This window comes from Garra rufa, chromosome 22, assembly GCF_049309525.1.
Source record: "Garra rufa chromosome 22, GarRuf1.0, whole genome shotgun sequence".
NCBI classification, from domain to species: domain Eukaryota; kingdom Metazoa; phylum Chordata; class Actinopteri; order Cypriniformes; family Cyprinidae; genus Garra; species Garra rufa.
Window position 1 is genome coordinate 3,614,772 of NC_133382.1, and position 24,248 is coordinate 3,639,019.

Below are 24,248 nucleotides of genomic sequence, written 5' to 3' on the forward strand. Positions count from 1 at the left end.
ATAATAATAATAATTTACCGTTAATTAAAAATTTGAAAATTATATATATATATATATATATATATATATAAAATAGCTGAAAATAGAAGTAATTCAATTATTTTTAGTAAATAAAAATTAAAAGAAAATATTAATGTTATTATTAATTATTATTATATTTTATTAAAATAATAATTGACAAATTTACTGAAATAGCTGGAAGAAGGAATCATTTCATTAACTTTTAGGGAAATAATTTCATTATTGGACTGGTTGGAATACTCAAACAAAGCAATTAATAAGAAGAGAAGAAAAAACAGCCACAGTTAAATGTTTTAATCAGATGAACCACCTGAAATTAACAAAATCACCGACATAATTTCTGTAAATCAATTACTCACCAGGTGTGAGCTATTCGTCAATATCTCACAGTAGTTATTTGGAAAGCCAAATCAGTATTTTTTATAGCATTGCCCTTTTTCATAATCAACATCAACTGCATTGTGTTTGTAACGCTTGATTGTACTCAAAACCATATTAATAGCAGAAACGGGCTGTTTTTTGTTGGCAGGCTTAAAACAGCCCTCAATTGAACACATGCTCTGCTCCTCAGAGACACAAAAAGAGTTGCCTTCAGAAATCTCTTATGTAACAGTTGGTCTTTGGCACAGTTTTGTCAAGCTCAAATAGGATCTACTTCAGCGTGTGACACAAAACAAGACAAACTGGCTGTCTGAGGAGTCCTGTCTGTGGCCACGGCTTAATAAGCGCCGGGCAAAGGCCAGTTCCTGGACTGGAAGTAGTTCCTCAGGCCGTCCAGGTTGACAGGGGGGAAGAAGGGCCCGATGCGCTTCCTGATCCACCATTTCCCCTGAGCCGCACTGGAACTGCCTGGTCGTGTGAATTTATAGCGGAAATGCTCTCCTCGTATCCACCTGAAATGACAGATACATCAAAACCAACTCAGTGCTTTTTATTCACACATTTTACAATGCAAACCCGCTGAATGGGATTTTCACTTTCAAGGAAACTTAATGCAATGTTTGTGTGGTTTTGCACATCTCACTGCATTCTGAGCAGTTCAACTGTGAAAAAAGAAGAGTTTCAGACTTGATATTGTTTTCAAAAAACAAAAATGTTTGTGGAAAATTAAGTTTCACTTATAAAAATGCATGACTGTAAATGCCTAACCAAAATGAGAAAGTAAGTTGTGTTTTTATAGAAAGTAAGCGTTCATATACTTTTAGGGTCTTTGTAAACACATCAAAGGTTTTACACTTTTTTTAAACATTGCTTATGTTTATATAAGATTATTCATTATTATTATTATTATATAAAATGTAAAAATCTGACTGAAATAGTTGGGAATAGGAGCAATTTGTTTTATTAAAAATATATATTTTTAATTAAAATAAAATATTAAACATTATTACTTTAATTATAATTATTATTATTATTATCTGTTGTTGTTTTTGTTAATAATAATAAACTGTTAACTGAAAATTTGTCAAAAATGGATGAAAATGTCAATAATTTATTTAGTTTTATTATTCCAATTATAATAATAATAATAATAATATTTAATTGGAATTGTTTATATGGACACGTTTGCCATATTACTGTTTATTGAACATTTGACAAAAAATAGCTGGAAATTATCATTTTTATACATTTTTATGGAATAAAAAAAATAATAATATTATTATTATTATTATTAATAATAATAATAATAATAAACTATTAATAACCTAACCTAACCCAAACCCTAACCCTAAGTCAAATATTAAATAATATGTGTATTATTGTTTCTTCTTATTATTATTATTATTATTCTAATTATTTATTAATAATATTAACAACAATAATGTTTGGAAAATTTGGAAATAGAAATGGGAATAATTTCATTACTTTTAGTGAATACTGTAAAAATAGTATAAAAGAAGTGTTATTTTTCATTTTAGTTCTTACTATTATTATTATCAATATTATTATTGATGAAAATAATAATAAACATACAGAAATTACGAGAAATGGGAATAATTTACTTAATTTAATGGTTTAATATTAGGAATAAAAATTAAAAGAAAATCTTAAATAAAAACAGTATTATTTGTCATTATTATTATTATTATTATTATTATTATTATTATTATTATTAACAATAATAAACTGATAATTAAAAATTTATTTATTTTAGGCAATAAAAATTTAAGGCAAATAATAAATAATAATTTAAAAAATATTATTTTTAATTATTCCTATTATTATAATTTATTAATAATAATAATAATAATAAAAATAAAAAAAATAATAATAATAATAATAAAATTGTTCATTTAAAATTTAGAAATTAAAAAAGTTGAAAATGGGAATTATTTAATTACTTTAAGTGATTTTTTTTATTAAACAATAAGTGTTATTTTTCATTCTGCTTACTATTATTATTATTATTATTATTATACTTTTATATTATTACTATATTCTTCTTCTTATTATTATATTAGTATACTGTTAATTAATTTTTTGTGTTTTTCATTCTCCTTTTTACTATTTTTACAAGTAATAATAGTAATCCTCATCATAATATACTGTTAATTGCAATTTGACTAAAAGGGTTAGAAATGGTAATCATTTACTTAATAAAAAATTATAAAAAAACTAATAAAGTGATATATTTTAGGAAATCTTAAATAATAGTATTAATAAATAATAAATAGTATTATTTGGGATAAATTTTAAGAAAAATAATGACAGTATTATTTGTCATTATTATTATTAATATTATCGTTGTTATTATTATTATTATCGTCAATAATAATAATAAACGGTTAATAAAAAAATGCCTGAAAAAAGCAGGAAATTGGAATATTAGAGAATAAAATGTAAAAAAAAAATTAAATCATATTTTTACAATTTTTCATTTTGTATCTTATTATTATAATTACCTAATAATAATAATAATAATAATAATAATAGTAATAATATACTGCAAATGGAAATAGTAGGAAATGGAAAAATTTTTATGACCTTTTATGAAATAAAAAAATAGTAGTGTTATTTTTCATTCTTCTTAGTATTTTAACAAGTAATAATAGTAATCATCATCATAATATACTGTTAATTGCAATTTGACTAAAAAGGTTAGAAATGGTAATAATTTACTTTATTTAAGCGATATATATATAATATTAATAAATGATAAATAGTATTATTTGGGATCAATTTTAATAATGAGTATTATTTGTCATTATAATTTTTACTATTATTGTTTTAATTATTATTATTATCATTAATAATAATAAACGGTGAATAAAAAATGCCTGAAAAAAGCTTGAAATGTTCTAGAGAACAAAAAAAAAGTTTAAAAAAAATAATCATATTTTTACTATTTTTCATTTTAATATCCTATTATTATAATTGCTTAATAATAATATATTGGAAATGGAAAAAATGTAATTACCTTTTACAAGTAATAATAGTATTCATCATCATAACTGTTAATTCTAATTTGACTGAAATGACTAAAAATGTTAATCATTTACTTTATTTAAGAGATATATTTTAGGAAATCTTAAATAATAGTATTAATAAATAATAGATAGCAGTATTATTTGTCAGTATTATTAACATTTAATTAATATTTTTTAATTAAGCATTTAAAATACCCAATTTAAAACCTCTAATAATGCTTATATTATTTTAATTTGTAATGTAAATGCCCAAAGTGTGTGTCTGATGTTTAGTATTAAGTTTCACCTTGGTTTCTCTCTATCCTGGAATGGGTTGTGTCCCATTAGGGAAAGAATTGTCGAGTCATTAGCCAGCAGTCTTCCGGCTATATGGATAACCCACTCGCTCTGCTCATACGTCTGAAAGAGATAAAGAAAACTGTATTACAACACCGCAGCTACTAAAACACCAATCTACAGCAAAGATTCCCAGTGTAATGCAGCTGTTCAGAGGTCAGAAATAAACACGCATTCCTTTAAAGATCAGCATTATTCAACTCTCATGCCCTGAGGGGTAAAACTTCACATCTGGGACACTAAGAGACTCTTGGTTGGTGTATTAGAAAAAGCTCTTCAGAAGATTGATGATCTCATCTGTCTGCGCAGCTGAATTATTATCGGTGTGTGTGTGCGTTACATAAGGATTATAAATAATCTCAACACTTTCTATTGACTGGGCTTTTTGTACTGGGGTGAAATTCATCTCCTGCTGAAGAATTCATTCAGAGAAAGTGACAGCAGTGATTTCATATCGTTCTGATTTAAACAGACAAAAAATACAAAGACAAACACGCCACAATTCAACTCATGCATCCATGTGGATTCATTAGAATTTAAAGAAATGCATACATACACACATAAAATAGCAGTTTGTTCGTTTTGGAAACTGGGTTAATGACCTACAATGAGTGTCCACTATAAACTAAAGGACAAATCTATTAAATCTAGTTTAAAATACTCGTCAAGTTTTTTAAAATGCGTTTTTTATATTTATGTTGGTTTCATATGGTTTTAAAAATGTTTTTAGATTTTTCAAAAAACGTCATGTGGTGTAACCATCATGTAAAAAGTACATATTTTTCTAACACATTAAATATAACTGCACACATCTAAATCATTGTTTTCAAAATAGTTTTTAAATATATTTTTTGAGGTCAAAAATACTTTTTTAAAGATATCATTAATTATAAATTCAAAAATGCATTAAGTTTTAGGGAGTTGCACCACATGACACTGCACAACCTGTACTAAACTGAAAAAAAATTCATTATAATATAAGCAGAGTTAGCTGACATTGTTTACTTTATGGCCTCTCCATAAAAATATCACAATGATTTTAATGCAAAATCTAAATCATCCTCAAAACAGAAGAGGTGTTTTCAAGTAAATGCATATCCTAATGTTTCTCTACTTGATTGTTGTTTCTTTCAATGTCTGTTCGTATTATCTCTTCTTTGTTACATTCATTGTAAAGTGTCCTTGAGCTCTGGAAAGGCGCTACTGTATATAAATAAAAATTATTATTATTATTATTATTATTATTATTATTATTATTATTATTATACTGCATGAATTACTCAAATCATGCATCCATGTGCATTCACTAGAATTTAAATAAATGCATAAACGTTTATTGTTTGTTTAAACAAACATTGTTTGTTAAATAAACGTTTGTTTGTTTTGGAAACTGGGTCAATGACCTACAATAAGTGTCCACTATAAACTAAAGGATAAATCCTTTAAATCTAGTTTAAAATGTACTTTTTATATTCACGTTGGCTTCATTTGGTTTTAAAAATGTTTTTAGATTTTTCAAAAAAGTTACTAAGTCAAAAAATGTCATGTGGTGTAACCATCATGTAAAAAGTACATATTTTTCTTACATCTTAAATATAAGTGCACACATCTTAATCGTTAATTTAAAAAATGTTTTAAAATATATTTTCAAGGTAAAAAGTACTTAATTTTAAATTTAAATTTAATTATCAATTCAAAATTTCATTACTTTTTTAGGGAGTTGCACCACATGACATTGCAACCTGTACTAAGTTAAAGAAAATCCTTATAAAACTGTTTTTCCAACATTATGATATTATGAGTTAGCTGATGTTGTTTCCTTATGGTCACTCCATAAATATATCAAAATGAATTTTAATGCAAAAACTAAAACATTCTAATGACAGAAGAGATGTTTTCAAGTAAATGCATGCATTGTATGAATTATATTTTTAGAAATGGATCAATGGCCTAACATCCATTGGACTAATCCTCTGAATTCCTTCAATCTCACACACTTTCAGCCTACAGCTGAGGCACGTCTGACACTCCAGACACTTATTTCCATGCTACCTCCCAGGTAAAAGTGACATTTCATGCATGGCAAAATTGCTTACCACAGCTTTAAAGAAATCATTCACCCAAAAATGAACATTAGCTGAAAATGTGCTCACCCTTTAGGCCATCCAAGATGTAGATGAGTTTGTTTGTTCATCAGATTTGGAGAAATGCAGCATTCCATTCCATTGCAGTGAATGGGTGCCATCAGAATGAGAGTCCAAACAGTTGATAAAAACACAACAATAGTCCACAAGTAAGCCTCACCATTCCAGTCCATTAGTTAACATCTTAAAGGGGTCATCGGATGCAAAACTAACTTTTCCATGTTGTTTGAACATCAATGTGTTGGCAGTTTGTGTACACAACCACCCCACAATGAGAAAAATACACCCAGTGGTATTTTTTTAATCTTTAAAAGTAATATCCCCTTTTTAAAATCAGGTCATTCTCAGCTTCTTGTCATTGTGATGAAACACAGTTGATTGACATGAGCACATTACCTTAGACCCGCCCTCACCGAGCTGAAACAGTCCAAATACAATCACCATTGTGTGACTCAGGTGCAGAGGAAGACTCTAATTGAGCGATTGAGGTGTTCTGCTGTTGGATGTAATAATAAATATAGCAGTAGTCATTTACTCCTGACATCTGAGCCGCTGAAGACGCAGAGGACAACGTTACTTTCATTTTTAAAAGGAAAGCGCTGATCCCGATCTACATATGTTCGTGTGAATCATTCCTGATGCAGCTTCACCCACAGCAGAAGTGAGTATAAGGGCTTTTTTTATGCATCTTTGCAAATGGCCTTTCTTAATAATGTGCTTGTTGGCAAGTTTCGCTGATAAACGTGGCTAAATGCAGCTAAATGTGGCTAAAGTAAACATTACAGCTCATAATCCCACAGCAGAGAGGGGCGGGGCGAGCAGAGCTCATTTGCATTTAAAGGGACCATGCAATAAAATGAGCTGATATTTTACAGAGCTGATTTTGACAAGGTAAAAGGGTGTTTTTTTACACTACTATTGAGAATTTTTAACCGAAGTATATTAGAGACTGTTCATTAAGACCCTAAAGAATCATATGAACTTGTGGAAAATGTGTGTTTTTGAGAAACAAATCCATCATTATGATGTTCTGAACTAAAATACCAGTCCATAATCTATAATAACACTTCCTCCAGTGAAAAAGTCACAGCCATATATTTATTTAGAGCTGTTTTGGCTTGTAAACAGTGCTTGATCTGTGCAGATTTCCCTCCTGATTCAGACCAGACCACCTTTTGACTGGAGGAAGCGTTATTATAGATCATGGACTCGTAGATCATGGTATTTTAGTTAAAAACATCTTAAGGATGGATTTGTTTCTTACAAACACGCAGCTTTTGACTTCACAAGATGTTAACTGATAGACTGGAGTGGTGTGGATCACTTGTGGACTATTTTGATGTTTTTCTCAGCAGTTTGGACTCTCATTCTGACGGCACCCATTCACTGCAAAGTATCCATTGGTGAGACAGTGATGGAATCATATTTTTCCAAATCTGATGAAGGCCTGAGGGCATATTTTCATTTTTGGGTGAACGTTTATGATAAATGTTGTTTATAACGAAATGCCAGTATAACTTGTTTGTTTTCTACTTTAGATTTTAAGGATTTGTTTTGAATTGATGAGAACTAAAATACATGTTTACAGCGTTTCATATTGTTTCATTTACTGGCATTTTACATAACAAAATGTGGCTACACTGATGCAACTTTTCTGTACTGTTTTTCTATAAACAATGCAATTGTGACCAATTGTGGTTTCTTTTCTGGTAAACTCAGAGCAAATTCTCTTTCTTTAACCTGAAATGCCGCGAACCACATGAGCCAGTCCAGCCTGTAGTGATACGGCGAGATGAGGCACGGTCTCCTGTCCAGAGCTCCAGGTTTACACAGGAACTCGTACTCCTCCCATACCACATCCTGTCCGGTGTGATTGATGCTCAGCGTGCCTTGAAACACCACCTCCGTCCGCTCCTTAGTGACACTGCCGTCAGAGACACACGTGAGCTGGTTAGATGCGCGCCGGCTCTGCCATCTGCTGGTTACTGATGAGCTTTATATAGAGCAGACGTTTATAAATGTGACTTTCAGACAGAGACGGATGCGGTACCTGCCGAAGGCTCCGTACGTGTTGACGATCCGCAGGGGATCAAATGAAGTGTTCATCACCTGTCTGGAGCTCAGCAGGTTCAGCACCACCGGGAAGCTCAGATACGCGATCAGAATCCCCAGAGACACATTCAGCACACGCCTGATCAACATACCTGAGCAGAGACACAAGCGGAGTCAGTGACAGATTACAGATTACATCAGAACCCAGATTATAAATATACACTACCGTCAGCAAAGGATGCATTAAATTGATCAAAAAGTGACAGTAAAGACATTTATAATGTTACAGAAGATTTCTGTTTCAAATAAATGGTGTTCTTTTGATCTTTCTATTCATCAGAGAATCCTGAAAAATAAAGTGTATCACAGTTTCAACAAAAATATGAAGCAGCACAACAGTTTCAACTGTTTTCTTGAGCAGCAAATCAGATATTAGAAGGATTTCTGAAGGATCATGTGACACTGATGACAGCAGTAATGATGCTGAAAATTCAGCTTTGATCTCAGGAGTTAAATAATAAATAAGTATAAATAAATAAGTTCTAGTTAAATCTCTAAAAAAATAATAATAATTAAGATGCATTTACTAGATAAGCAAAATGTCATAAGATATTTTACGTTTTATACGTTTTTTTCTCCTGGAAACAAGACTAAATATCTTATGTCATTTTTGTTTTGCTCCAGTAAATGCATCTTAATTTGATTTTTAGATATTTTGACTAGAAACGAGACAAAAATACTAAGATAAGCCCTTTTTTATAGTGTAAATTAATATGCAGCAGCACAACAGTTTCAACTATTTTCTGAGCAGCAAATCAGCATATTAGAATGATTTCTGAAGGATCATGTGACACTGATGACAGCAGTAATGATGCTGAAAATTCAGCTTTGATCTCAGGAAAAAAAATAAATTTTAACATATATTTCCATAGAAAGCTGCTATTTGAAACTGTAATAATATTTCACAATTTTTACCATATTTTTGATCAAATAAATGCAGTCTTGGTGAGCAGAAGAGACTTCTTTCCAAAATATTAAAAATCTCTCCGACCTCAAACTTTTGATCTATAGTGTATGTAAAAATCATAATTTAATACTGATCACAATACTCATAATACTGATCATAATACTTAATACTCATAAGATATTTTGTTTTGTTTTAAGCAAAATGTATTTAATTTCGGGGGGTTTTCTCCTGGAAACAAGACTAAATATTTTATGTCATTTTTGTTTTGCTCCAGTAAATGCATCTTAATTTGATTTTTAGATATTTTGACTAGAAACAAGACAAAAATACTAAGATAAGCCCTTTTTTGTAGTGTAAATTAATATGCAGCAGCACAACAGTTTCAACTATTTTCTGAGCAGCAAATCAGCATATTAGAATGATTTCTGAAGGATCATGTGACACTGATGACAGCAGTAATGATGCTGAAAATTCAGCTTTGATCTCAGGAAAAAAAATAAATTTTAACATATATTTCCATAGAAAGCAGCTATTTGAAACTGTAATAATATTTCACAATTTTTACCATATTTTTGATCAAATAAATGTAGTCTTGGTGAGCAGAAGAGACTTCTTTCCAAAATATTAAAAATCTCTCCGACCTCAAACTTTTGATCTATAGTGCATGTAAAAATCATAATTTAATACTGATCACAATACTCATAATACTGATCATAATACTTAATACTCATAAGATATTTTGTTTTGTTTTAAGCAAAATGTATTTAATTTCGTTTTTTTTCTCCTGGAAACAAGACTAAATATTTTATGTCATTTTTGTTTTGCTCCAGTAAATGCATCTTAATTTGATTTTTAGATATTTTGACTAGAAACGAGACAAAAAATACTAAGATAAGCCCTTTTTTGTAGTGTAAATTAATATGCAGCAGCACAACTGTTTCAACTATTTTCTGAGCAGCAAATCAGATATTAGAACGATTTCTGAAGGATCATGTGACACTGAAGACTGCAGTAATGATGCTGAAAATTCAGCTTTGTTCTCCAGAATAAATTACATTTTAACACATATTTGAATAGAAAACATTTGGTTTAAATTGTAATAATACTTCACATATTTTGCTGTATTTTTGGTCAAATAAATGCAGCCTTTGTGAGCAGAAGACACTTCTTTCAAAAAACATTTGAACTATAATGTATGTAATAATCATAATTTATTACTGAAAAGTATCAATAAAAATTGTTAAGAAAATAGCAACATTTTTTTCTGTTTTTAACTACTATTTTTGTCTTATTTCTAGTCAAATACCTAAAAATCTTAAATTAAGATGCATTTACTAGATAAGCAAAATGAAGATATTTAGTCTTGTTTTAAGCAAACTGTACTTAATTTAGTTTTTCCCCTGGAAACAAGTAAACTTATCTGCCAGTGGGGTAAGTCAAATATTCTTAAAACAAGAGCATTTTACTTACCCCACTGGCAGATCATTTTACTTATTTTAAGCAAACTGCACTTAATTTAGTTTATTTCTCCTGGAAACAAGACTTAATATCTTAGTCTTAAGTCATTTTTGCTTTGCTGTAGTAAATGCATCTTAATTCAATTTTTAGATATTTTGACTAAAAAACAAGACAAAAAATACTAAGATAAGCTTTTTTTTTTTTACTAATTTATTATGTGCTTTTGTATTTATTTCATTTTTTTTTAGTTTTTTTAGTTTTTTTTTAGTTCAGTTTAGTTATTTTACTTATTTTAGTTATTTTCCAACACTGAAAAACAAAAATGGTTGTAGAAAAAAAAAATTCCATTTGGAAATTGCTAGCAAATTGCACAAAAAATTTTGGCAAGTAGAATAAAAACTGACACTAGAGAGACTGAAAAGGTATTCTAAAAATGTTTGATAGTACTTCGAGTGCGTAGCACCGAAACCCTATTATAATTGTTAGAATGGTCAAGGATCAGCGATCTTCACGTAAAACTAATCGTGCAGACCAAAGCGTAAGTCATAGAGACTTGAAACTTGGAGGGATGGCTATACCTACACAACCATTTGTCCTATCAACATGAAAATTGCTGTGCACAGTATTGGTCAAAGTTACCACAAGTGTCCATAAGGACATTTACGTATCTCAAAAAACATGGCCGCCAAAGGCAGACGAAGTTTGGGCACCTATTAGACATGGTTAACAGAGGCTGATCAGATTGAAACACGGTGGGCCTGTTTGATGCACGGCCCCAAAGGTCTGTGAGAAATGTCACATTTTTCAAGAGTGTAAACGATCATACATTGCATGGTTTTTCACACATACATGCGATATTTGTTTTATATGATAGAACACCTCATTCTAAGCAACTTTGCCTCTAGAACCCCTGCTGTCAATCAAATTGTTTGTTAAGTTATTGAGATGTAAAAAACCTACTTTTTCGAACTAGTCCTCAATCTGGAAAAAGCAACTGCAGTACAATTCTCTGGACTGTCTAGGACAATAATTATAAAAAAAATGTTGAAATGTACCCTTTGGGAAACTAGACGGGGGACGTCTAGAAAAGGGGCCTGTCCAAATTTACCCAAAATCCTATAAAGTCTAAAGGAAAAACTCAAAACCTCACAAAACCAGGTGAGTACATGCAACAGGTGATTCTAAACAAGCATGCAACGTTTTAAGGAGATCAGACCACAGCTGATGCTATAACAGTCATAAACTTAACAAAACATAATATTTCTATGGTAAATTACCTTTGTTTGCAAAAAAGGCTTGGTACATAATGTGCTTAAATGCCTTAAAATGCTTAAACCCCGGTAATCGCTGCTTGCAGCTATATTTTTAATTACAATTTCAAAAAAAATTGTTAGAGTGAAGGCCACATTTCTAACGTAAGGGTTTTACATTTAATATTTATGTTTAATCTATTTCAACTTTATTATTATTATATATATATATATATATATATGTGTGTGTGTGTGACCCTGGACCACAAAACCAGTCATAAGTTTAAATTTGACAAAACTGAGATTTATACATCATATGAAAGCTCAATAAATAAGCTTTCTATTGATGTATGGTTTGTTAGGATAGGACAATATTTGGCCGAGATACATCTATTTGAAATCAGAAATCTGAGGATGCAAAAAAATCAAAAAGACTGAGAAAATCCCCTTTAAAGTTGTCCAAATTAGGTTCTTAACAATGCATATTACTAATCAAAAATTACATTTTGATATGTTTACAGAAGGAATTTTACAAAAAATCTTCATGGAACATGAACTTTACTTAATTTCTTAATGATTTTTGGCATAAAAAAAAATCAAAAATTTTGACCCATGCAATGTATTTTTGGCTATTGCTACAAATATACCCCAGCGACTTAAGACTGGTTTTGTGGTCCAGGGTCACATATATATATATATATATATATATATATATATATATATATTTTTTTTTTTTTTTTTTTTTTTTTTTTTTTTTTCAGTCAGCAATATCTTGTTAATTATTATTATTATTATTTTAAACTTTGCAAAGCCAAACATATCATTCAATAATTATGCATGAAATCAAATAGAGACCTTTGGAGGGTGGAGGTTTGAGTCCTGAAGCCTCCTCTGTCTGAATCTGCAGTAAAGTCTGTCTGACACGTCCAGAACGGCGGAACAAAAACGCCAAAGCAGCGTCATCGAAACAGGCCAGACTGGGAACTATAGTCAACCAGTTGAGAAAACTCAGATTCCCACTGATGATCAAAGCAACCTGTTTGAAAGGATACATAAAACACTTTAGGATGTCATGAGGAAACAATATTGCAAAAAACTACTGGTTGAGCTGCAGGTTCCTGTAAGTAAATGACTCATTGATACCACTAGATGGCAACAAAGCTGTGACTGAAACTGCCCTGAAATGATCTGGAAAATATGAAATGGCATCTTTGACACTTGTGATGATAAGACGTAATAACGTGCCTGGAAGAGGATCTGCAGGACTCCGTTCACCATACACATCCGCCGGCCCATGAAGGTGAAGAAGGGCACGACGAGCTCGATGAAGTGATTGCTGAGAGTCTCAAAGCGATGAAACCACCACGGAGAACGATGCATGTAGTAGGACATGGGGTTCGGGACCGGCTGGGTCTGACAGACAACAAGACACAGATAATGAGGGTTTAGTATGCAGTGTATAGCATTTATGGGTCACTAAAGTTTATTCACTGCTTCCTCAGCAGAGAATATATTATTGTATATCTGAAAAATAATTATATAATTACAACTATTTGTTTGATAATATTAATTATACTAATGCTTATGTACATTTATTATAGTAATTTAATGGTATATATATATATATTTATTTGTTTGCTTGATAATACTAATTACAGTAGTTATGCAGCAAATTTATGTACATTATATATATATATATATATATATATATATATATATATATATAATAAACATTATGTAAGTATCATATATTGAGTAATATGAGATATTTTATATATAATATTTAATTTTGTGTATATATATATATATATATATATATAAAAATTAATTATATTAGAATTTACAGTAATATATGTATAATTTAATATTTATGTAATAGTTTAAATATTATACACACCACTATTTGTTTGATAATACTAATTACAGTAATTATGCAGATTTATGTACATTTAATATAATTTCATAATAAAAGTAAATCTAAAAATATATATAACATGTAATATATGATATGAATTATTATTTTATCTATTTAAAATCAAAATTATATATATTATATACACAAAATATAATATATAATTTATATATTTACAATACATCACTATGCAGCATGTATATATGACCATTTAATAATGTAATAATTAAATAAAGCTAAAAATATGCAATATATGTTAAATGCACTATATAATTTGAATTATAATTGTACATATATAAATCAAAATACTACATATTATACATAATTAATACTATATTTAATATTTATATACAAAATTAAATTATACAATAATAAATACGTCTAATTATAAATATAGTACAAATTATTATTTTACATTTTTAATTACAAAATAATATATTATAAAAAATTAATACTATATTTAGGAATTGTATATAAAATATTATAAAATAATAAATCATTTTTATTTCTGAATAGTATTATATATTTATGTGTAGTGAAATACATCACTATTTGTTTCCTAGTACTAATTATATTAAAAAAATATATGTTGCATGTGAATATTTACATAATAATGTACTTTTGCAATGTAATTTTATTTAGTTCGTAAGTAAATCAAACTTAAAAATATAAATATATATAATCTCAATTACATATAACAATAATTTTTATTTAACAGATCTAAAAATATTATATAATTCCATAATATATTAATATTGTAAGTAGCATGGGTATATTTGTACCAGAAGCCAAAAAAATAATAATTAAAATGCCAAAAATCATTAGGATATTTAGTAAAGATCATGTTTCATGAAGATATTTGGTAAATTTCCTACCATAAATATATCAAAACATAATTTTTGATTAGTAATATGCAATGTAAAGAACTTCATTTGGACAACTTTAAAGGCGATTTTCTCAATATTTAGATTTTTTATTTTTTTTTGCACCCACAGATTCCAGATTTTCTGGAATACAATAGTATCTCAGCCAAATATTGACCTATCCTAACAAACATGCATCAATGAAAAGCTTATTTATTCTCATTTATAATGATGTAAAAAAAATTGACTCTGACTGGTTTTGTGGTCCAAGGTCACATATTCCTATGAAATTCACAAATGATGACATATCATGACACATCCATAAAACACTGATCTTGGTTCCACTCTTTTCAATAGAGTGACAAAAAGTCCCATTATCCCCTAAAAACCCACATCTATCCTAAACTACCACTATTACAGAGAGAAAAATGGATTTGACTTGGACGAAACTGCAAAGCACATTTATAGCATCTAAAATAAATATAGCAAAACTTCATTTCTGATTAGTAATATGCATTGCTAAGAACTTCATTTGGACAACTTTAAAGGTGATTTACTCAATATTTAGATTTTTTTTTTTTTGTTGCACCCTCAGATTCCAAATTTTTAAATAGTTGTATCTCAGCCAAATATTGACTTATCACAAATGATGACATACTGTATCATGGCATATCAACAAAACACTGATCTGGGTTCCACTTTCTTCAACAGAGTGAAAAAAGTCCCATTATCTCCTAAAATCCCACATCTATCCTAAACTACCACTATTACGGAGGGAAAAAAATGATTTGATTTGGACGAAACTGCAAAGCACATTTATAGCATCTGACACAGTAAAATCGTAACTTCTGAATGCCGCTTAAAAAGTCCCAGAGCTCTTTTGCTCAAACCCTTGCTTGATTTTAAAGCTTTTTGAGTGTTGCTTAAAAAAGCCCATGAGATTTCAGCTCAAACCCTCGCTTGATTTTAACAGTTTTAGAGCCAATTTTGAGCTCAGTTGTGGCAGCAAATGAGGCATAGTTAAGTAAATGGAGCTCGCGTCTGACGGAAGGCGTATGACACTAATCATCCACTCACCGCATCCAGGTGGCACAACTTAATAACCTGTGTGTGTGCGTGTGTGTGTGTGTGTGTGTGTGTGTGTGAAACAGCTTCACTCTGAGGTCAAGACAGGTGTGTTTAACCATATCGACCTAAACGACACCAATCTGCATAAAATAAATAAATCCATATCTATGACCAACAGCTCTTCACGAAAGTGCAAAAATGTTAATGAACGTCCAAAATAGTCTGTTTATTTCACTAACACCATTAATATCACAGAATTTCTCTCTGTTTGCCGTTAGTTTGTGATAATTAAGATAAATGTGAAGAAACATTGCCACAAAGCAAACAGAGGCGTCTGTAGCGTCTTTCAGAGCGACGCGTCCGCGACACACTCAGCTTTTCCTCCATCGTAAGCCATGCCTCGGAGGAAAACTACCTTAAATAACCAAACTAAATCCATGTCTGCTGCCTTCAGTGAATAAACATGAAGACAGTGGCCCTCTCACCCACCGCTAGCCTTTCCCAGCATGCAGTGCGGCGTGTTTGGGCAGCGTGAATGGCTGTAGTGTGTGGACTGGCGCCTGCGGCGGCCTCTGACTGCTGAAGTCATGGGGTTGTGGAGGAAGTCATCCAACACTCGAGGGATTCGAACCCGGATATAGGACTAGTTATGCAACGGTCAACCAGCTATTAGTATGACACTTTTGGACTGTGCCAAAATGTGAATATTTTAGGTTGGTTCAATGAATCTGCATGTACAATGCGGAGGAAAAACTAAAACTTAATGTGAGTTTTGCATAAAGACCATTATTTGGACGTACTGGAAAGGCTTAAGGTAAAGCTGCTTTGAAAATAAACTAAATAAATAAATAAGTATTCCTTACTTAAAATAAACTGTGTATATACATACACACATACATACATACCAGTGATGCGCGGGTCAATGTATAAACAACCCGAACCCGACCGACGTTTTCAACTAACCCGCCCGCAACTCGAACCTCAAAATAAAAAAAAGAAAATATTTTACCCGACCCGCTTCCTGACCCGCATGTTTAATATTTGCGATTGACACCAGCGATTATATGCGGCTATGCGGTGGAGATGCGTTCAAGTTAAGAAATAGCCCTAAATATTAGAGACTAAAGCTAATTCCTTTTTTCTTAACTTTAATTCTTCTAAAAATGATCAAGAATATTAAGTGCCAATAAAGTGTAGGTCTATGTATTTCATAGAAAAGTGTGTCTAGTACTATATAAATTACAAAGGTTTAATTAAAATTATATATGTATTATAATTATAAGTATTAAAAGTATTAATATAAAAAATCAAAAGTATTACTATTAAATTAATACAATTAAAATGGAAACCACAATTAAAAACATAATAAATAATAATAATAAAATGAAATACATAACAATAAAAATATCAGTAGTAGTAATAATATTAATAATAATACTAATTATTATTATTATTACTACTACTGATATTTTTATTATTATTTCAAAGTATTAAAATTATTAAAATAAAATTTCTGCCAGTGGGGTAAGAAAAATGTATTAATTCAAAGGGAAATGTTTATTTTTCTGACCTCATTGGCAGATTTTAAATTAGCAAAAACCAATTAAATTTTTTATAAATTTTTTTAGATCATATCTTAATGATTATCATTTTTAAAAAGTGTATTATCATAAACTAAAACCATAAAAAAAATCCTTTAATTAAAATAAAATGAACATTAACCACAATAAAATTTATGTAAAAATAAATAAATACAACATTTCTCATTTTCAATTAGTTTAACTTAATGCACTAACAAAAACTTAAATAAAATTTTAAAAAAGTTATAAAGGCCCAATTATTAAAAAGTAGTCAATTATATAAGATAAGAAGTCTTGTTTTCTGGGAATAAAAAAAACACCACTTTCACTTTCGTTCAATTCCCAGGGAATACATGAACTGCTAAAATGTTTGACTTAAATGCAATGTAAGTCTCTTTGTATAAAAGCATCTGCCAAATGCATAAATGCTGATGAAACAAAAGGAAGGTTTAATCGAAACATAGCTGCAGTGTGAATAAGGCAGAAGGAGACTCACTGAGATCATATTCTAGCTGCAGCACTGTGCTAAAGGCCAAAGCACTTGCAAAACCCTTCCTGGAAAGACAGCCATTGTGACCGCTCTACTATGATTTGCTTTGAAAACACGGACTTCTAAATGGCAATTCATTTAACCATATTACATTAAGCATATTACATTACTATTCTGCTTCCAAGATATCTGCTGGATCGTGCATAAACAAGGATTTGAGCTAATAAAACATAACTATGCAAGGACTTATACCTGTTAGAGCTCCTATGAGAATAAAAAAAAACTTGAGCTCAGCGTAGCAAAAAAAATAATAATAATAATAATGAAATGGGGACTCCCTTATGGGATTAATACAATATAATTCGTCATCACTTCCTGTGAGCTTGCCAAACTGAAAAACAGAAGTGAGATGGAAAAAAATCGGGGGCTCTGCCCAGTCGCTGTAATATAGCATTCAGAAATTAAAAACAAGAGGTATGGGACACAAGCCAGGGAGGAGGTCTGGTTGAGCAACGAAGGTTAAAGAAGAGAGACCCAAGAAAAGGAAAAGAGCAATGAACTCATGAATCCCTACATCTGCGAGGATGCCACCAAAACAGATTAATTATCATCAAAAACTCTGGTGTATGCATTCAAACGCACGCTGGCTGATGGCCACATCTACAGTTAATGTGCATAAAGTTATGATTGAAAAAGCAGTGGTGTTGTAATTAGGCTGCAGCCTGGTTTCATACGGACATAAATCCTCAGGCTTATTACAATGTTCACTTGTAGCCCTAAAACAGGAGCGCAAATTAGTTCCATACACTGTTAACTCAAGTCAACCGGTAAATTCCTGTGTGTGTTTGAGACATTAGCATTTTAAGACTCGTTATTTTTTTAAGCCGAAACACCACCACAAACCAGCGCCGTGGGCCACACAAAAACACAAAAGTGGCCCATTATACATTTATGTTACTTTTTGTGTGCATTTATATGTATAAATATAAAAATACCTAAATATATACACATATATAAAAGAACTTATATAATTTGATTAACATTGTATAACTATTACATAACTATATATAAATATAACTATTTTGCATATTTATATATAACAATACATGTGTGTATATATATATATATATATATATATACACAGTCAAGCCCGTAATTATTCATACCCCTGGCAAATTCTGACTTAAAGTTACTTTTATTCAACCAGCAAGTTTTTGTTTTGTTTTTTGACCGGATGTGTCAAAAAAATCCCAAAAGATAATAAGACGATGTACAAGAGGCATCATTGTGGAAAAAAATAATGCTATCTAATACTAATAATACTCATAATACTAAATAATACTCATCTTTTATTTATTTTTGAACAAAAAGTGGCATGTCCAAAATTATTCATAGCCTTCTCAATAATCAATAGAAAAGCCTTTATTGGTGATTACAGCAATCAAACACTTCCTATAATTGCTGAGCAGCTTTTTGCATGTCTCCACTGGTATTTTTGCCCATTCATCTTTAGCGATGAGCTCCAACTCTTTCGGGTTGGAGGGTCTCCTTGCCATCGCCCTGATCTTTAGCTCCTCCACAGATTCTCAATTGGATTTAAGTCAGGACTCTGGCTGGGCCACTGCAAAACATTCATGTTTTTGTCTGCTAACCATTTCTTCACCACTTTTGCTGTGTGTTTTGGGTCATTGTCGAGCTGAAATGCCCACTGGTGCCCAAGACCAAGTTTCTCTGCAGACTGCCTGATGTTGTTGTTGAGAATTTTGATGTATTGCTGCTTTTTCATGGTGCTGTTTACTGTGATTAGGTTCCCTGGTCCACCGGCTGAAAAACACCCCCATAACATTAGGTTCCCAGCACCATGTTTGACAGTGGGGATGGTGTTCTTAGGGTTGAAGGCTTCTCCTTTTTTACGCCAAACGAAGGCTACATAATTGTGGCCAAACAAATCAATTTTTGTTTCATCTGACCATAAAACAGAAGAGCAGAAGTCTTATTCTTTGTCCAGATGAGCATTTGCAAAGGCCAGGTGGGCTTTTGTGTGCCTTTTCTGGAGAAGTGGTGTCCTCCTTGGTCTGCGTCTGTGGATCCCAGCGGTGTGCAGTGTCTGTTGGACTGTCTGTCTTGAGATGTTTCCACCAGCAGAGCCCAGATTCATCAGGATGGACTTGGTGCTGATCCTTGGATTCTTTTTTACCTCTCTCACTATCCTCCTGGCCAGCACAGGTGTCGCTCACTCACTTCTGACCACGTCCTCTGAGATTTTTCACAGTGAGGAACGTCTTGTATTTTCTAATAATACTTTGCACTGTGCAGTGGTTGCAGTGGCTAAGTTTAGAATACCCTAATGATTTTTTGGCATAATAGAGAAAAACAATAATTTATTGCTACAAAAAAATACCCGTTCTACTTAAGACTGGTTTTGTGGTCCAGGGTGACAAATATGTGTGTGCACATAGCAAGCTAGCGATAGAAAGATAGATAGATCTAGTCATGAAGTGACATTCAAATCATAATTTTTTCCAGTCAATCAGAGAATTGGCAAGTCTTGATAATAGATGTCCAGTAATGGAATAATATACGTCACATGATTCAGTCTGATAGGGCTTTTATTGTTACTGCTGACCTTCAAACCACACACACACACACACACACACACACACACACACACACACACGCACGCACGCACGCACGCACGCACGCACGCACGCACGCACGCACGCACACACAGACGGTTTGGCCTCCACTGATTCACGGTTGTGTTCTGCTGCCTTACAGTGTTTTTTGGTGTGTTTGGGGAAAAAGGGACCAAGCGAGAAAGTCATTTTCAAACCGTTGCAATGACTCCACTTCAATCTGGAAATGATACACGTTCTGTTTTCATTTTTCCATGGTGAGGGGATAGTAAATAGAGCACCAAATGCTCTTCCAAAACCTCTGCCTTTGCCCTCAGCGTAATCAAACTCAAGACGCTAACGAAGCTTCACAGGGCAAAACAAAAAGCGAATTCTTCAAAACGAGACGAAGAAAACGTGCGGCTCTTCCTAATCCTGTCTATTGTGGAGTTGCTCAAGTGCAAGTTACAACCACATCTGAAGAAAGTGACTTGGGTGGTTTAGCTAGTGGTTAAGGATCTGGGCTGGTATCCAAAGAAAGGTTGCAGGTTCAAATCCCGCCTTGAGCAAGGCACTTAAAGGGACAGTGCACTCCAAAATTAAACATCAAAATGTAATCGTCTAGGAAGCACATTGAGTATTTTTCCCTTGTCTTCCATTGCAAACGTCAAAAATCTGCATAAATTTACTTAGCGAAATTACATCTGATGAATTGAGCTTAAGATTAAAACAAGAACAAACATCTGCCAGTGGCATCAGAAAACTAAAATTAATTTAAAGGGAAAACATATTTTTAGACAACACTGACATATATTCTTCTTTCCAGCATAAACTCACTTCATTTTGTTTAATTCATCAGAAAACAAGACCTAATATCTTATGTCATTTTGCATCTTAAGTAAACCTTGATTTGAAGAAGTTTAGACATTTGTGTTGGAAAAAAGGAAAAAATACTGTGGAAGATATTTGTTCAGTGGATGCGATATTAAATGCCATGCCTTTATGAATTTAAGACTTTCTGCTCCAATTTAAAACATTTGTGCAAGAGCGAATTGCAAGACACTACAGGCAAAAAGTTTTTTAATACATTTGTTAATTTTGTGATTTTAGGCTCTTTGGCTTGTAATAATGTGTAGTTTCAGACTAATGACAAAAAAATCCAAAATACACTTCTAAATACAAATTCCAATACAAAGTATAGTCCAGTATAAATCTTTAAACGCTGTTAGCTCAAAATTAATTTGTTTCTCCACTTTAGCAGCACTTACATGCACTAAACTTAGCAGTTTTATTCCTATCTATATTCTGAAGGTTTTTACTGAGGGGTTTGTTGATATAACATTCACCTGGTTTTATACAGTATTTTAAGCATAAAAACATGGTAAAATGTATTTTTTGGCCTGTTGACACGGCTTTCTCATTTACAGAGTGGTAAAAAGAGAAATCCAAAATCCCTTCTATAGAAATCTTCAGAATATAAACAGGAATAAAACTGTAAAATTTGGTGTATGTAAGTACTGCTGAAGTGGAGAAACAAACTCATTTTGGCCTTTAAAAATATAGATTGCAATTGAAATCTACAGACGCAAATAGATAAAGTGCAATAAAATAAACACTACAAGAATTTTGTACTTAAAAGTTTTGAAATTTGGCTTTTTCCAATGGTCAGATTTATATTTTGAAAAATTATGCAAATTTGTGTCTTTAATTAGTGTCTCATTTGCATCAATATATTCTCTAAATGTAATGCTATTTATGTCTTGTCTAGTGCATTTTTATATAAACATAACACTTTGTAATCAAAGCACAAAAAACATGTTTTGATGAATATTTTTTGTCTATAATAAGAAACTCAGGGTTTCGAAAACAATATTGATTACCACTGACATCTTTTCCATTTGACAAAAAGTTATAAAGTTTTGCATTTACACAAGCCTCATCATTTCATTATTAATTTAAAGGATGGCATCAGCACTATCATCTGCTGATTGTAGCGTAGCACTGGAAGGTAAAACCAGGAAAACTTCCTCCATTAAGTGCTTAGATTAATCCATTTATGGACGGCAAGCCATTGATAGAAGCAAAATTCAGCTGAGCATTAAAAACAACAGAAGGGAAAAACCCCTCAGGAATAAGACCTTAATTATCCCTGAGCCCATGTGAGATGGACACACACTCTCTGACCGCCATTAACCTCCGCTGACCGGGAATGCCACACACATCTAATTCACATATGAGCATATAGTGCTTGCTGTACAGGATTTCCCTTGTTATGCTGAAATAAAGGTTTTATTGTTCGGTTTATACACACTCTTATTGTCCATCCAAAACAATTCACTGCCTTTATAACACTACTACTACAGCCACAGCTCATTCAGACTGACTTTAACCACTGAGCCACATCTCATGCTGTTCTCTTCATGCAATGAGACACCCAAAACAATCTTATCTGATGTAGTCCAAACACAAATTCAACTGTGGTCAGCCAAGATCCTAATGAAACTGAACTTCCTTAATACCATTTACTCGAACTGCAAAACTAGATGACGCTATTTATGATATCAATGCTAATTCAGATTTAATTTTGCTTTAAGCTTTAGCTTTTGATTTAAATCTAATTTTAGTATCATTGACAATGTAAAAAGTGTTTTTTTAACTTGAACTTCCAGTACAAATAACAAAACATTCTTAAATCAAGACGAGAGAAAAGTAAGTAGATATTTAGGTAATTAGATATTAAATTACTTGAAAGTTGCTTTATTTTGATTATTTTTTGATTAAGTTTTTTGCTTAAGACAAGAAAAAATCTCTGCCAATGTGGTCAAAAAATTCATATTGTCTTTTCTTTAAATTAAATTTATTTTGCTGACTTCACTGCCAGAGAAAATCCCACTTAAATTTGACACATTTTTCAGAAAACAAGACCAAATATCTTAAATAATTTCACTTCTCAAGTGAATGTGTTTTGATTTAGGGATGTTTAGATATTTATACTGGAAAACAAGACAAAAATACTAAGAAAGAAAATCTTTTTCTTTTTTTTTTTAGTTATGTTTCGTTTCGTACTGTGTACAGTTTTCCTTTTTATCAATATGTTTAATGAATTCTTATCTTTATTTTTTACATTTTAGTTCAAGTTTGAGCATTTTTTTATATTATTTGTTATTTGTTTTCTAGCGTTTATTCATTTTTTTTGTTATTTCAGCATATCAAGGTAAACTAAATGGAAATAAGAAAGGTTAAAAAATATGTTTTAAAATATTTTTTTTCAACTTTTTCCAACTTTATTCTTTTTATTTAAACTTAACTTGTAATTTATTTATTTTATTTGACGTCAGGATGCATGCAGAATATCCAAGCTTTCTTATTCATTTTGCTAATAAACAATCTACATTCTTATTTAGGCCTATTTGTTTCCACAGTGTTTACTTATTTTCAGTTATTTTATATTAGGCTTAGCCTATATAGCATGGTGTATTTTTATTCGTTTTGTTAATAAAAGTAATATGATTTACATATAAGAGGGTTTGACATTGTAAGCCTATTTTGTTGTTGCCTGAATTGCATTCAATCAATTGACGCCGAATTGGCGCTAATTTGAAAGTGAAAGTAAAATGCGCTTTTAAGCCATTTAAAAGTAAAGAAAGCAAAAAAAGATGGAGAATTCAAGCAAACTAAAAACGAACAATTGCTTTACGCAGAATTGCCGCTAATTTGAAAGTGAAAGTAAAATGAGCACGGCTCTTTTAAGCTACAAAAGCGATGGAAAGCTAGGAAAAGGAGGATTCATTTACTCCAAACAAAACCTAACACTCTTTTAGCACCACTCAGAACATGTGGCAAAACATCCATGGCGGTATGTATTTCGCACAGCTAAAAAGTTCCCACAGCTATGTTTTCGTCATGAAATCAGGCTGGTTTTTCTTTTATTTCAGTTAATAGTTTAGTTAACTCTAATAAACCTGATCTGACTGCAATTTTCCCCTCATTCTTCATTACTCCTGTCCTGATCATGAATGAAAACCCTTTCTCCATATCCGCCAGTGAATCCTCAACTGGATTGA

The 24,248-nt window shown here is 31.3% G+C and overlaps 1 protein-coding gene across 1 annotated transcript in view; it reads right to left on the minus strand.

Annotated features, from left to right (window-relative positions):
- Positions 1–300: 300 nt before the first annotated feature.
- lmf1 (lipase maturation factor 1) overlaps positions 301–24,248 on the minus strand; it is a 53,978-nt gene continuing 30,030 nt past the window's right edge. Inside the window, exons 6-11 of the mRNA XM_073828668.1 lie at positions 12,902–13,069; positions 12,512–12,692; positions 7,980–8,133; positions 7,670–7,853; positions 3,736–3,848; positions 301–914 (exon numbers count right to left, since the gene is read on the minus strand). Coding sequence (XP_073684769.1) covers positions 740–914; positions 3,736–3,848; positions 7,670–7,853; positions 7,980–8,133; positions 12,512–12,692; positions 12,902–13,069 — 975 coding nt within the window. The 3' untranslated portion in view covers positions 301–739. The remainder of the gene's footprint in view (positions 915–3,735; positions 3,849–7,669; positions 7,854–7,979; positions 8,134–12,511; positions 12,693–12,901; positions 13,070–24,248) is intronic.